This window comes from Rhopilema esculentum, chromosome 15 (assembly GCF_057945365.1).
Source record: "Rhopilema esculentum isolate cy_ngs chromosome 15, ASM5794536v1, whole genome shotgun sequence".
NCBI classification, from domain to species: domain Eukaryota; kingdom Metazoa; phylum Cnidaria; class Scyphozoa; order Rhizostomeae; family Rhizostomatidae; genus Rhopilema; species Rhopilema esculentum.
Window position 1 is genome coordinate 1,234,539 of NC_142829.1, and position 16,648 is coordinate 1,251,186.

General features: G+C 36.0%; 2 protein-coding genes across 2 annotated transcripts; one reads left to right on the forward strand and one right to left on the reverse strand.

Moving 5' to 3' along the window:
* The first annotated feature begins 89 nt into the window (after positions 1 to 89).
* LOC135685358 (uncharacterized) lies at positions 90 to 15,602 on the forward strand. Its single transcript, XM_065201274.2, has 10 exons — positions 90 to 157; positions 2,541 to 2,626; positions 3,010 to 3,057; positions 4,530 to 4,748; positions 6,701 to 6,873; positions 7,612 to 7,700; positions 8,244 to 8,466; positions 9,064 to 9,264; positions 9,842 to 9,940; positions 11,620 to 15,602. Exons 2-10 carry the CDS (start codon positions 2,587 to 2,589, stop codon positions 11,884 to 11,886), a joined length of 1,359 nt encoding a protein of 452 aa, XP_065057346.2. The 5' UTR covers positions 90 to 157; positions 2,541 to 2,586; the 3' UTR covers positions 11,887 to 15,602.
* LOC135685368 (parkin coregulated gene protein) lies at positions 14,558 to 16,364 on the reverse strand. The gene is made up of 2 exons (XM_065201289.2): positions 16,224 to 16,364; positions 14,558 to 15,837 (listed from the first exon to the last, which is right to left on the reverse strand). The coding sequence occupies exons 1-2, from the start codon at positions 16,323 to 16,325 to the stop codon at positions 15,217 to 15,219; spliced, it is 723 nt and encodes a 240-aa protein (XP_065057361.1). The 5' UTR covers positions 16,326 to 16,364; the 3' UTR covers positions 14,558 to 15,216.
* Between the last annotated feature and the right edge of the window lie 284 nt (positions 16,365 to 16,648).

Below are 16,648 nucleotides of genomic sequence, written 5' to 3' on the forward strand. Positions count from 1 at the left end.
AACATTCTGTAACAGTTCTTTCACCCTTCCGAAAGATCAACGTGTTCAAATTTCTCGGAAATGTTTGACTGGAAAGAGGCTCTCCCACGCTCATAACAACAACAACTGCTCTGTTGTCCTAGTTACAGAAGTAAAATGGCGATGTTACCTTTGCGAGGTGAGGCACTTCCTTTGAAAAATCAGTATTTTCTTAAAAATCTATTTCCTTACAAAATGTGTTAGGTATTGGGGACTTTTTATTAGAGTTGCACGTGTAGTTTTTTGATAAGAATAGGACCACTGCTGGTACTGATGTTTATAATAACTGAGATGGAAGTTTCGATATTCATTTCATCCTGTCGTGCAGCAGCCGCTCTGTTATTAACCAGGCATTGTGGCCGCTCGAAAACCACTTAGAAGAAAATTCGAGATAACTTTTGAATAAAGAATTAGCTAGCCTAAATTTGGTTTTATGAATATTTTATTACTCGATTTAAGTGTTTAGATTATGAGGTTCACATGTTTAGATTAAAACTGGCTGTCTAGGATTTAACTGCTGAAAACAATTTTGAAAAAGCCTTGTAAGTTATCATATTACTCTCACCATATGCCATAAATTTGACACGCAGATCAAATGTAGCTTGCCAAACACAGCACAATAGCCCGTGACGAGTTTGTGGTGGAAGATACTCTGTTGACTTCCAGATTGGAGTCTTTGAAAGATGCGCGGGGGATCTGTTTCATGTCCATGAAAGTTGCGCATTTGCAAATAGCACAGATAAAAATTTCGTGCGACTGAGACTTATTACCATAAAAATACAGTGTGTAACTTTTGGGTATACATTTCAAAGAAAAACATTCGTAACATCATTAGTGGCGATAAAAACAATATAGCAAAGATAAACATTTACAAACCAACCTCGTGTGTACACAAGCAAAAAGTAATGACGATCTAGATGATCTGCAACTCTGAGGGTCTTCAAATTCAAACTTCATTAAAAGCGTCAATTATTAAGTACATTCAAGATACGTTTTACAGTTAAAGAAGAATCCTGTGCAGCTGGATGAATCATTTTAACAGAAATTGCGTGGCTGCAATTGCAGCTGCAATCGCGGCTGACAGTTGGTGTGTGCGGGGGATTTATCCCCCATGCAAGGCAAAAAATTCCAATCTAGGTTGACTATTGGTAATCCTGCTTTAGTAATTTGTTACTCCTTGTTAAGAATGTTTTGCTGGGAAGTCATCACAATGTATGGGAACTTTTTTTGCTTGTTTTGGAAGTTGTCAGTAGCGAAATCGCTAGAATTGAAGAGGTTCAGGATTATTCCAAGTTTTATTTCTATGGCAGAAGATGGAATAGGCAGTACAGATAGTTAAGTTGGATAGTTTGGAGATCATGAAGCAGAGATGAACATGTTACACATGTCAATGATAGAGGAGCAGAAGAGACCAAAGATACCCCTGGAACTGATAGAAAGATTAACAAACATGATAGAAGAATAGGCTGAGCTTATTTTTATGTAATCAATAATGAACTTTTATAAACAAAACATGACACTGTTTTTATTTCATAAGTCTTTAGTGTTTCCAAATAAACAGAAAGCCAATAAGGTATGATCAAGGGTTTTGTGCCTCTCAAGGGTTTTGTGCCTCTCTGATAAGACCAATAGGGTTTTGTGCCTCTCTGATAAGACCAATTGGGCCTCTCACATGATGCAAAACATCAGCAGAAGAAGAAATTGACTCCTTTTTGGCACAGACAATAGGTTCTGAGCTCCCATGGCACCACACCTAGGCTTGAAATGTTATTTATGTAATATTTATCTGTTTACAGTATCATGTGACCTGGTCTTAGGCCATGTCTATACTCATACATTTTGTGTCTGCAGGTAAAATTTTGCCCAATTATCATTGCGTCTTGAAAATGGTTCCACCCTCAATAATATTCCTATATGTTTGTTTTTTATCAAAGTTTTACTCTTCTTAGTAGATGGTAAGTAAAGTGCAATGCATGAAATATGAATGTTTTCATTTTAAAACGTAGGAAAACTAGATATAAAAAAGAGTATAAAATGTCATCAAAAGATTAATGGTCATGATGTTGCAGCCATTTGAGAGGATGTTTAAGTTTCATTAATATTATTTCAAAACATTATTTTGCTTTGTGGTAATATTGGTTTATGGTTTCAAGCACTCATTAAATTGCTCCCCATTGCTTTTTTAGGCACTCACACTCGATCAAATACCTTTCTAGGCAAGGCCTGTAAGACATGTCACTAGAAATGAAATAATGTGCCTTTTGTGTTTATTCTTGCTAAGCATGACAGTAAAACCATGTACAACTGCTGACCAAAGTTAACTAATGTTTCCAGTTATGCGATAATCAATGGCAATTGGTTAAATGAACAAATGGATCTACTTCTTCAACTTGTTAAGATTGTTGGGTGAGAAATTGCTTACACTGAAATTGAAAGATGACCCCAGTCTACCTCTAATGTTAATCACCAGTCTGTTAAAAACTTAAGTCACATTTCTAATTGCTGTTTTTTCTTTATTCCAGGCATTTAACAGCAATTATAATATTTATCAGTTAAGCAAATCTGAAAATGGGTGCCAATGCAAGTGCCAGCTTGGCATGTGGATCAGGTAAAGGTTTTTGAAGTTATAAACACATTCAAATGAACTACTGCAAGTGGCGCCTCTAGCTAGTCTTATCATTTCCTTTAGCCACCTTAACATTTTTTGACTGTAAACTGGGTGCTCATTGCTGAAAAGAAAATGTTGCTTTGATATTTACTAGTTATGACTATTTAGCCCATCCATGCTTCAGTTTAGTTTTGTTGTTGAGTGAATATCTAAAACGAGGCTAGAAATTGCTATGCATGACATAAATGGAAAGTTGATTCCTGGAAGAAGCAGTTGGTTGCAACATTAAAAAAGGCAACAAAATAGTAAATGATTTCAAGGTTACCTCATTGAGACCCTCATAATCTACTATCACTCCTGATTCTCTGCCATCCTCTTTTCAGATGCTGTTGTACCCGAAGAGATCCCAACTTTCAAAATAGTTCTTGTAGGTAAGGGGGATTTATTATAATTTTTTCCCATTTTGATGTCTTTGTTATCCTTATCACCAGTTCACCCCCTTAATATTTTCATGTCCTTTCCTAAAAATAATTGTTTTCTGTAGGTTTTTTGTGTTCTGGGTGAAGAACATTTTTTGGTAGTCACTAAACAAATTGATACAGTTACTTCTTATCTTCTTTATCCTTAAAATTAAAAACTGAATTTTAAAAACGAGCCTTTCCATCATTTTTTCAGCCTGTGAATAGCAAGGCACCAAAATCCAGTCATTTTCTAACACCCCAACCATATCTGATAGTGGTGAACTTGATCCTGAGACAAGACTTGCACCATCCATCGCTATTTTAAGATAAAGCTTCTATGAGTAATCAGATCCTCTGTAAAATCTACCTTGGGCATTCATGACCCAACAGATCTACCATAAATCCTCAAATAAGCCCCCACACTCGAATAAGCCCCCACACTCGAATAAGCCCCCACCTAAAGAAACATTTTGCAAATAAGCCCCCCTTGAATAAGCCCCCATGGGTGCTTATTCGAGGTAAGCACCCACAGGACAATAGCTATACAAAATATTACTTCCTTTAATTGGAGACCAAAGAGCAAAAAAGCGACTTTTGTGATGATAAAAAATTATAATATTTGTTAGTTCTTTGTTAGAAAAATAATGTCGTTTTTATGTCGATCTTTGGGGAAAATGCTGAACTATGAAATAAGCCCCCCCCCCTCAGATAAGCCCCCCCAAAAATTCATTTTTGCAAATAAGCCCCGGGGGCTTATTCAAGGATTTGATTCATCTCAGAGTTGGTCTCAGCAAATTAAATTTTCACAAATTCAAGCACAATTTTTGGGATACCATAAACCCAATGTGCCCTACAATGGTATTGATGTTGTGGAACACTTTTTGCTATTCTGCCCTTTCTTTGCAGTACCACATAGATATGTTCTCACTGGAGTTTTTGCTTTATTAACACCAATTCAATATACAAATCTTAAAAGTAATGTTCTAATGCAGTTTTTATTGTATGATGATAACAGCTTTTTGAATGAACTAAATAAAAATATACTCCTGCTAACTCTAGAATTTATCCTAAAAGCTGGTCAGTTTGATTAGAAAATTTAAACACTCTGAATTAAACCACCCAGATGCAACCACCCTGTCCTGTTTAGGTAAAGGTGTTCTTCTTTTGTTTGTATTTATTACTTTTAGATCAAGTATTTAATTTCTAAGTTTTATTTCAATCTTTGTGTCCAAATGGCCCTGGGGTAGCCATAGCCTTCTGTTCTTCAGAGTATTATCAAAGTAGTACTGTATAGTTGTATGTTAATTTGTATTGTAATCTTTTAGTGGATGCATAAAAAAATCCTTGCTGCTGAAATACAAAGTGAGATCATCTGAACTTATGTCTCCCGCTAGCTTGAGGTGCATTTTCAACCAGTACTTCATTCTTCAATCTTTCCTTAGGTGATGCAGAAGTTGGCAAAACATCAATCTTCTTACGGTACACAAAGAATCAATTTGATTACAGCTACCAACCAACAATGACTGTAAACATTGCAAATGTTGTGAAAAAAGTTAACATTCCATATGAAACAATTGTTTCCATTTCAATGTGGGATTTGCCAGGCAGAGAAGAAATGGACTTGAGGAAGAGTTACTACACGGATGTTGATGCTGCGATTGGTACACCAATTAATTCTTAACTTATCCACTTATTGTTGATTTTTTCAGCGAGGGCTTAACTCAATTTGCCTTTATGTAGATTCAAAAAGTGAGCAAGTGTTTTGGTGCTTGGATTCTGGAAGATAATTTTCAAAAATTTCTTTCACTGTAGTTTAACCTTATAGCAAGAACACATGATATGTACATAAATGGAAGTCACATGTTATCCATCCTTGCTATGGTATCAGTTTTTAGTTAATAAATGTCAATTTTTCCTACCTACATATTACTGATTAACAGACCCATTTTTTCCCTGCTTCATACAACAACTACGTTCTAACGGTCATTGATCTCTGCTTCTTTTTCCTAGCTCCTTTTTCTTCCAAAACTCTTCTTGATAAAATTTTGGCTCCTTAGGATCTGTCAATATTGCTGTTTTCTCATTTTCTTCACCTTCTCTACTCTCTACTTTATTTATAAACACATTCTACTACTAATAGCTTCACCTCTTATCTTCAGTCACCCTTCACTGGCACCAAGGATCCATTTTAACACTTACGTTCTGACTTCTTTAGCAACGCCAGCTTCGTAATTCTGGAGGCCATGTTTCCTGACCATATTAAGTTACTGATATAATTATAGTTCTGAAAGTTTATTATTTGGGTGTAAACGTATTTTCCAGGCATTTTAAGTTTTCTATTGCCCTTCATCAAGTCAAATTTCATTAGTTTTTTACCCTTTTCTTGCTGCTTTCCACAGCTCCTTTTTTGTTAACGCACACTAATATCTTTCTACCAACGTTTGTTTTAAAGTAACTACGTTCGGTTATGTAATCAATTTTTCCTCCTGTTTGTCCTAAACCATTTCTGTCATCACAATCCTGCCAGCATATAAAATGTCCAATAGCATTCCTCGTGGTTTCTTCCTGATAACTTCTAGGGCTATGATGAATAGCAATGGACTTAAACTTGACCCTTGGTGGAGGCCAACTAGTACTTCGAACAGACATCTGCACTTCTAAACACTGCACTTGCTCCTTCATGGTGGTAATTATTCTAATGTCCTCTTCTCTTGCCCCTGTGTTGACAAAATAAGGCATTTGCGCTCTCGCTCATTGCTGATTCTTGTCATATTCCTGAGCCACTTGTTATTGAGACCCTACATACGAACTACAGCAACTTGATACACTAGACTAAGTTCTATTTCTTTATTGATTTGGGCTAATGACCCTTCTCACTCCTTTTTGTGCGTATGATGTCCTATAGTCCGTTATTTCTATTTCGTCTTGAGCTTTTATGACGGGTGTTTTGTACTTTAATGGTCTATCCTTTTGAATTGATGGAAGGGCTCTCCTTGTGCTGTAAACAGTGTGAGATTTTATAGCGAAGGAACATTTTGATGGGCCTGTCTTCATGCCGGTGTGATTCTGGCTAGGTTGGACGCACAATTAAAAGATAGAGTGATAAAACAAAACAAAATGTTCCTTCCAGCATAAGAAACAAAACACCCCCCCCTGCTTTTAAGAACTACTGCGGTATAAATATTTCTAAATAAACATTTTCGATCATTTTTCTGACGCTTCATACTCTAAAGAGTTTAATGTTTTCTTTCTTAAAGCAATATTTAAAAATCACAAGTTGTAATCAAGACCAGGAACCGAGACACTGCTCGATAAACATATTATCTTTTTATCTTAAAAACTACCTTCGGGTGATAGGTTGTAGCAAACGGAAATTAACACCAATATCAGCTACTTGCAGTCCCTGTATTTTGCTGTTGATTCACTTGGCATAACTAAGCAATAACTAACTTTTTCATTTGCATGTCAACTTTTTCATTATCAGCAATCTTTTTTAGTGAAATCATATAAATTCTGATAGATGACATCATTTGTATTATTTTGATTTTCTGATTCAATTTGGGGCTGAAAAAATGCAAAAGGCCCAACTATTGTATTTTTGACAATATTTCAGTGGTTGTTGATCTGAGTGACCCTGAGAGCATTGATATGGCTGGCACTTGGCGCCAGGACATCCTAAACAATGTGTACTTGTCAGATGATAGCGAGTTAAGCAGTCAGAGCAGAAATAAAACTGAAATTCAAAAGTCACTGCCCATTTTGCTTGTTGGAAACAAGTTGGACAAGGTACTCAATGTTTAATCATATTCATGAAATAAAATAAATTTGTTTATGTAATATTATGTAAAAGATTTGTTTATGTATTAAATAATATAGATTTGTTTATGTAACTAGTTTCAGTTGCTGCTGAAAGTGTCGTTATCGATCGCATTGCAATCAAACGCATTTGTTGTATTTTTATATATTTTATTCATTTCAAACAAAGTTAGCAAGAAACCTGGAGCTAATTTTAGTGAATATGAATGTGAAAATACCTGCTAATTAAATATTTCTTATATATAATGAAAATTAAATTTATTGCTTGCAAAACGCTTGTTTAGCATTTTTCCATTTTTGTTCTTTTTGAACAATGATCTCGTATGTTTTCATCCAACTTTTCATGACCCCAGAAAAATTTCATGACTATGTTATATAAAAAGCAATGGAGTTCTTCGATATCGATAATTTTTTTAAATATATATATAATAGCTATAAATGAGTTATTGTACTATAGCTTGATATTGCCAAAGCTCATTATGAAAATTCTTGTAAGAGTTTTTTCATGAAAGAGTCTTTAAATCCTCTTCACATTTTTTGGAGGCCCTTGGCTGTAACCCTTTCGGGTTTTTTTAAACAAACGTTATAAGAATAATGTTTAGGGTTATTTTGCTATTTATAAAGGCTACCAAAATTTAGATAGACTAATGGACTTTTAAACCTGTAACAGAAATTAATAGATGAAGATTATTTTTTGTTTAACTTTAGATAGAAACAGAAGGTGAATCAGAAAAAGATGAATCATCACCAACAAAAATTTTAGAGGAAACTGCCGAACAGCATAATTTTGTTGGATGGTGAGTGTCTTTTCTTTTGCAACAAGTCTTACAGTTTTTTATTTGTTGCAATCACCGTTTCAGTGATCAAAACCTGATTACGTCAGTTTTCAACTGCAGAAGCAACAAATTTTTAGTGTTCCTATCTTGGATGCTATATAAATGAAATGTTTTTATTTCTGATCTTTTTCTGTTAGCATTGTGATTGCAATTTGAATTCTATATTTCTTACTGGCTTAAAAGCGGAGATTTGATAACGCTTTATTTTTCTCATTGGTATCGTAATGCAGACAGGCACTGTATGTTTTAGACTGTGCAAAGCGCCTTTTGCTCGTTGTTTTTCCAGTGGTTTGGTTTTTCAGACACTATGCAATCAATGCTGTGTTCACCATAGCAGTCAATCATGCCCTTACACTCTCTGCTATGTGGGTACCAAATGGTTCTCTTTTCTACAAGACATGAATTATGGTGTCAACACGCGTGAAACGATTATCCCTTGGTATAAGCTTCTGCATCTTAAAATGGTATTTTTGTTAAATTGGCCTTTTTTATGCAAATCGTTAGCGTCAGCGTGGCCGCAAAAGAGAATGACGGTGGGGTTCATGCAGCGATGCAGAGTCTGATAAGGTATTTGCTAGAGAAGAAATACAGTTACAAGATGCCAAAAAAGAAATCTGGAGCAATGAATGTTTTCAGGACGTCTTCAGATGCACTGAATTACGCAAAGACTCTTGGAAGTGCAGAGGATCACACTTTCGTCAAGCTTGAGAGAATCAATATAAAAGAGGTAAAGAATTACTGATTATAAACGACACCAGAGAACATGTTGTTGTTTAGCAAAACTGAAGGTAGAAGCAGCTTCCTAATTTAAGCAGACTTTGGACCATCATTTTCTTTCGTTCTTACGGGGTCCTTGCCAGTGGCTAAAATAGAGCTCTTAGTATGATTGACAAGCACAGTGAATTTCCGCGTTTCTTGTTTGAGCCGCCTTTTCTCTACTTTTTCTATGTCAGAAAATCGGCTTCACAAGGTAAATTTTTAGAGTCGTATTGAAGTAGGGGCAACTCTTCGTATAACCCCAACCCCTTCCATAATTCCTACTGGGCTTTTGGCCTTGCTTGTGTGCACAAAGGCTCACTTAAAGCTGGAACATTCTTACAAAGCTTACTGAGAAACTAGCACGACAATTTCTAAAGGATGATTGTTTGCTAGACGATCTTTGGAAGCAATTCTATCCTGACCCTTGAGTGAATTGATTCGATTATGATTATTATTCCACGCCTCTTTTGATGCAACTTAGCACATAATATACTGTGACCATCAGTGAAACGTTTAATTTCACAATCTCCCTTTGCATCTTTGCAAATTTTCGTATATTTTGCAGTTTGATATCCCGTTTGATTCTGTAAACGGCAGAATCAATTTTGTGGAAAAGGCAAGCCTGGGATTTCTTGTCACAATGAGAAACTTCAAGAAAGCTTGTTGCATTGCTGGTCTTACCGATTCGCAGAAGGCTAGCACCGAGCAATGCATCACAAGCCTGAGAGATCAGGTCAAAAACGAGACTAGGGAAGACTGCCTTCAGGTATGATATTAATGTTAAATAGTGCTGAATAGTCTGTGTTTGAGGCCCAAAGGCCCAACACAAAGCTTTCATCCTTTTTTAGATTTTGTCTCAGTTCAGCAGCACAAAGTCCATTGATATAAAGTTTAGAGCACAATTGCAATTCAGCAGCAAAACTTGAGATAAACGCTTTTATTCATTTTTTTGTTATGACTGAAGCAGCAGCTTCGAGAAGAGGGTTAGGAGGAGGTAGAAATTTGGAGCCCGTTAAAAAAATTATGTGTTATTACCATCGAATTGTTACAAGATCTCTTAGCAACGCTGCAGCCTACTAGTTTCAAATATATTTCCTAGCGTAGAGTTTTTATCAATGTTCTGATGTTTTACGCTCTGAAGATTGTCAGCCGAAAAGCTTAAGTATGTTTCAGAATGAGAAAAGTCCACATGAGCTTGATTCATGAATACGACGATTTAGCATATTTTTTCGCCAGTTAACCAAATCAAGTTTAGCTTCAACCTTGTAGCTTCCAACCATCCTCCCTTTTCGTCTATTTCAATTTGTTCTCTTCGACCAAAATTATGCTTTTCTGTCACTTAGGCCCATGAAGATGGAGGCTTTCTAAAGCTGGTGATGAATGGTACAAATATCAATTTACCAGAGCCTGTTCAGAAAGTCGTTAACATGTTCAACAACGAAGTTAGTGCTTTTGGAATTTCTTCGCATGGACTTTCATTCTATTATTGTTTTCCAGTCGTTTGATATTACTTCCACACACAGCTTGTAAATATAGATTACTTACATAAACATAAGTGATTGCTTTTCTTCTTTGATTAAACAAAAAATGGCTGGCCCTACCGATGGCCTTTGGGGGACCTAACATTGTCGTTCCACTGTTCCAAATGGGAAAATTACATAAACTCTTTTGTGCCAGAAAAGTGAAAAGATTTTCATCCTCTATGTCATATGGCTTTTACTTTATCAAGAAGCTTCCAGGACATTTCTTGGTCTAACCCTCAATCGTTGTCAGCCCTCTAACCGTTTCTCTTTGTAAAAGCAATAATATGTTATACCGCATCTTTTCTACTGTTCCACCAGTTCCCAACTTCCTTGTTTTTTTCTTCCATGAATAATTATTCTATCCAGACTAATTATTTGTATGACTAAAAAATATATTTTCTTCATTAAAATATGGTCTCTTGTAAAACTTAAATAACGGGTTTATTAAATTCATATTTTCAACCATAATCCTCTATCGTACTCTTGTTAGCATTTCAATCTTCTCCATCAGACGTTTGTCTTCCACCTTCCTGTTTTTTTTTGTTTTTCTCAAGGTTTTTGCGACGTTGGCTGTTTAATTCGCTCAATGTTAGTTAAATTGAAGTGTGAAAGCAATTCATCTTTAATAATTTAAGAAATTGTAAAATATTTACTGCCAAACACACTAAAATTGGCAAGAAAAATTCCCAAAGCATGTCAAACGCCTCGAATGGCAATATATATTTCTGTCACAAGCTGTTCTTTAGACTCTAGACTAGGACTAAATGTTTACCTAGCAACGCAGGTGTGCCTACGTTGTTTATGTTTGACCCGACAGCTACAAATGTTTCCACAGGATTTCAGGCGCTTTGCTGTCGCTTAGCAGAGCTTCTTTCTTCAGTGACAATGACTTTAGAACTACAGTGGAAAAAGCTATTTATATTTTTTTATAATATGGGAGTTACATTTTACCCATAGTTATCTTGACAAAAAGTGAATCTCTTTCTTACTAATGAATAGCCTCCTGAATATTTCTTAAAAAGTTTTTGGTACAGCAAAATTTGAAGATGGCACGAAATAGCAGTAGAAACGTCGGATAAGGACCGAAAGGAGGCTGAAAATTCATATAAAGATTTGAATCGAAAGTAACGTTCAAGAAATAATGGCGCGTTGGATTGATTCTTTGTTTTTTAACAAGCAGCGACCGCTACCTCTCACCTAGTTGAAGAGTCCTAGAGAGAAAACGAACTCTTTCTGCCTACACAAGTCAGGATCTTATTTTCTAGTGTTGTCATCCTTTGTCAGTGTTCTTGGCCTTTTAAAACTTTACTTCAAATTTCATTGAATGCCACTTAAGAACTCAACGCCTTTTAGCTGGTTCCTAGCAAGCTTTTTCTTGCCAGCTGAAACAAACCACGACGCTGGATTGAAGATCGAGCTACCAAATCATGTGGCTGAGTTCTAGGTCCAAGTGTTGTTGTAGCCAAATGAATTTCCACGCCTTTGTCACTCACGCCACTTTCATGTTCACAGTTTTTTATTCAAGGTATAAAAATACAACTTCACATCCTTTTAGAGTTGTTTATGAGACAGACCAGCAATTATTTGTATGTTTTCAGGTAAACCCTGCTTGCAAAGAAGTCATTTCGCGTTGTCCACCATGCAAAGTTGCTTTTGAAGATGTGCTGACGAAAATAGCAAGTATAAAAGACAGCACTGTTGAGCTAGGCGCTGCACAAGGTTTGTCGGAGAAGTACTGTCGCCAGGCCCTAGAGAAGATTTCAAACAACGAGCTGCGGATAAAAGAAACGATTAAACTGGGTGCAGAGACAATGAAGATCGTCAATGGGGAATATCAGAAAGTCCGGACTGCTATGATGTGGTAAATCATTTCTCTGTCTTCGTAGTCCTTACCTTTAAACGCTGTTCGAGGGTACTAAGTGCACCCTGAAGCGAAAGGACACGACATATTATGAGGGTCTCCCAGGGGTTTTCGGGAATAAGGGAACAAATGGTACAGGAACATGGGAACAACTTAAATTTTCCACTGGGAACATGAGAAGATTATTACTAGTTTAAGAGAAAAAGGGAACATTTTTTTTATTTTTCAACGGGAAAACCGGAAGATGTGTTGTTTGTTTCAAAGCACGGGAACAAGTACACCCTCTAGGAGACCCATATTAGGGCATAGCAGCTAGGTAGATTAAGTCATATTTTGACTCATTGAAAGAAAAGTTGGAAAAAATGAATTTAGAAAACAGATAATACTTTTCGCTTACTTTTCTGGCAAACACCAGAATCATTTTTGTTAAAGGTGGTTGATGGGAAGCGGCATAAACTTTGGAGATTTTTAGGTATTGATGTTTCCTATAATTGATACCCTTATAAGTAGCAAACATTGCACCAAAGCGCTTAAAATCAAGAAAAATGGTTTTAAGGTGAAGAAGGGACTTTAGGCAGGAATTTTGGCCTTTGTGGAAGGCCTGCTGTGCGAGTTCATTAATTAAAGATACAAGAATCTTCTAGAGCGGAGTTGTTTTGGTTGTGAAATTAACGAATAATTCTTTAATCATGAATCGAGTAGTGTTAGAGAAAACAAGGTTATAAGTTGACAGTGCCTTCGGCAACCCGTCTTCCAACTGCTTTCCAATGCACTGAGCCCCATCTTAATTTCGTGAACTGTAAATACTGTTCTTTTCTCCGTGCTGTTTTAAAAAGTGACTTTGCCTGGATTTGGGAAACAATTAAATCATGTGGTGTTTGTGTGTACATATACTGGCTGAGCTGGTGGTGGTATTATCATATCTGCTACAATTGAAAAGCTCGGTTGCTGTTTGTTTTCAAACAGCAATAAAATGATGACTCGTGTGATTATGGTTGTTTCAAGGTTGTTTCCAGTGATTCTCTTATTTAGTGGCGTAGTGGATCTGTTTGGAGGCCTTTAGCCTTTGGTGGCTTAGGTGCCTAACTTCACACAAAAAATTTATGGGATATTGTTGTTAAAACAATTCTTAGAACCTAAGAGTTGAGGCATTTAGCTTTTTGGGACTTTTAGTAGTCTGCCCAGAATGTGACTAGCAGGTGTTACATATCAGCCTTGTAGTTTAACTTCAGCTCTTATTTTCATGATGAATAAAAATATAATGATTTATCATGCTTTGAGTGGTTGGAACTGCCTTTCTTCGTGACTTCTACACAATGGAATATAGTAGACCTGTTTGATGCCCTGTAGCAATATTTTTGAGCCGTTTGAACAATGACCATTTATGTAAAAAGCATGGTTGCACATAAGTATGTTGGATAAATTTTAGACAATGTATTTTTGCACTCTTTTCTGTATTGTTTATCATGTTTTCAGTTTGATTTTGATACACTTTATGCAAGGTAATAGCAGATTTTACAAACAGACAAGTACTTGACTGTTAAATTAGTCCCTCAACCCTCCAAATAATTCCATAATGTGGCAAAGTTCAACAAAGTTCCAATTTCTTCAGTTGGAACAAAGTTTTGCTACTTTAGTACAATCTTGAAATAAAAAAGGTATCTGGTTATATCTTAAGGCAAAGATGAGAGGATAAGAGACATTAACCTTCAACAAGTATAGTAAATTTCCTTGCTACCTCTCTAGCTAGAATGTTTGGTCAGATCAAGTAAGCTCAATTCCGTTTAAAAGTCTTTTTGTCCTGATTTTAGAAAGCTAGTTATATTTGCTTTGGTCAAGTTAGAAATTTTAGCTGAATTTTAACCTTGAAATTTTGTTTATTTTATGGCAAAGTCAATTTTCCCTGAGATCATTAATTTATCTGCAGCTTAAGAAAACATATGAGATACTTTGGAAGCTAGTGCCAATGCCGTGATGCACATCAATCTAAATTATCAATTTTGTATTTATTTTAAAGATTGTATAGATTTGCAGATCTATTGTATATATTTTGAGCAAGTGTGTATTTTGACTATAGTACTGAGTGATGAAGAGCAATGTTTTATTTGTTGGCATTTAGTGACATTGTATACTATTTTAACAAAAATAATTGAGCAAATGTGCAAAATTCTTCCTGAATACCTTCTTAAGCTATTATTTTAAAAGGGCAGCCTGGAGTTGCCCTTGGTATATGGATGAATTTGCAGTCTGTGTGATTAAGTTTTGGATCCTATGGACTCAAAAATTAAAACTTTTGATGTTACTTTTTCAACCTATACGGAAAACAAAAAAATTATCTAATGAAAATTTGTGCAAAAATTTCAATTAAAAGATATTGTGTTGTTTCTTATCTCAAATTCCCACTAACAAAAATATGTAATGACCAATAACATTTGTCATGTCACAAGTTCTTCTAGAGCAACTGTTATCAAGCTGGCATTGGCTGCTGTGTCAAACATATGAATCATAATTTATTTTGATCATCATCATATGCAGTCAATGCGGACCATTTTGTGGCAACACCAACAAACACCCTCAATTCATCCCTGCCTGATGCCATATCCTCTTGAGATATATTCAGATATTGTAGAAAAACTACAATTTTAAGACAACAAACACAAAAAAGAATGCATTACTTCAGCCACCAAAATAAAAAATACAAATATTTCATATCTACCTTACTTACAATACTGAAAATTTGATAAGAACAAAATAAAATATTTCCAAAAGCCATTTCCACATACTGATGAGTAGATGTATTCATTAATAAATGATATTCTGCAAATGCTACACTTGCTGAACATTTACACGGGAGCTTATGTTGTAACAAAAGTGTTTGTTGTTATATAAGCTAAAATTGGGGCCCACTTTTCAACAGTATGTCCTTACATCTATTTAATGGAATTACATCAGATATCCCTGTGAATATGACCAATACCTATTCATGTCAAAATTTATAGCTAAAATAGCTAAAATGCACAGTTTTTCATCTGTAGTGAAGATTCAGTAAGGTTGTGGAAAATGATTATAATAATTGTCCCAGGTGCATTTCTGTGGTTGCTTTTGGCAGAAACAGTATTGTTTTGCATTGAACATCATTTGATAAGTCCATTCAAGTGCCGAAACAACCTCACAAAAATACTCCAGGAATTCTTTGTCTCCACCGTCTTTGTTATGGAAGATATGTCACAATGTCCAGAATAGTGTTCAGGTTACAGACAGTATTGTGACTAAATTCAGTTTTACCATTGTATGTACATAATGTATAGCATAACACCCTTGGCATTAAAAACAATCAGTTCAGTAAGCATGATTCATAGGTAGGAATCATGTACTTAATGTTAATGAATGCATCATTTCCGCCATACCTCTCTAGGATCTCTAAAGTCTCGTATATCAAATCTCCCACATTCTCGTTTTTCTGTTGACTGTAATCAATTTTGTCACCACAGTTCAAATTTTTATTCTTGAAAATGTTCAGAACTGGTAACAGTTGCCTGTAGTATGGGACAAGTGCTTCACCAACCATCTCACAAGACAGAACTAAATGCTGCATGATCTTTAAAGTGGTACAAAGAATCTGTGGGTTTCGAGTATCTAGTGCATCCCGCAATGGGACAATCAGCTGTGGCACAACTGGCAAAATTTTGCTGCCACCATGTTCAAGAAGATCATGGCAGCCTTGTCGCGCAAAAAATTCATATGGGTGCTTAACCTCTTTCAAACCATCAAAGAATAGAGGAAGATAATGGTGGTAGTCGAGTTTCTCTATCTCAACTTTCCAGGCAATTTTATTTCCCCTTGTGTCATGTTCCAAGGCAATAGGAAGGTCTCCTCGCTCGTAGAACTTACGAAATAATGTTTCCTTGACATCAGGTCGACTTCTATGTGCGCCTGCGGCAGGAGGACCAATTATCTGTTAAGAAATTAAAGAAAACTCTTCAATCAGAAGGACCTTTTAATCATGCAAAATAAAATCTTGATAGAAAAGAGCAAGAGAGAACGACATGAGGGTATAAAACAGGCATAAACGAGCCTGCAACGTTTATCAACCATTGTCAAAATTTCAGTTGGTTGTCAGCAAACGATGCAAGCCGAGACCAAAGTTCTCAATATAAGGCCGAACTTGGGAAGGTTCAAAATTTGCTAAATATGGGTACACTTGGAACCACCCCTAATGGCATTCCTGTTGGAAATTTTCTTGTGACTCAAAGAAGCATGAAGTTTGATCTTTCGGCGATTAGCGTAGAAGCTAGGCCAGATTTATTTCAAATAAAATGAACAGAAGCCGCAAACCCTTACCTTCGCATTTTCATTCCTGGACATTGTTGTAAACCCCTGCGTGAAGAGTAGCGACTTGTCGGGGTCGCTTTTCTTGAAATCCTGCTGAACTGACGTTGCCATCGAGCTACTGCCGGAAATAAGCTATAATCGAAATGAATTTGACCACACTCTAAATGAGTTTTGCTGGTTTTTGCCTGTCGTTTGTGATCGTCGCTCTATGATGTTGAGGTTGTTGCTATGAAACCACCTTGCAATTTGAAAGCATCATAGAAACGGAGATTACGAAAACGAGGTTGGAATATTGGCTTCGAAGATTTTGTTATTCGGCAGTAACTATAGAAACGAAGCCCTGGTTGTGTTTTGGATATTCTAAAAATGTCTGATTGAATAACAAAAATCTTGATGTAGTGTTGAAGCATCATGGCCTGGCCTGCAAATCAATA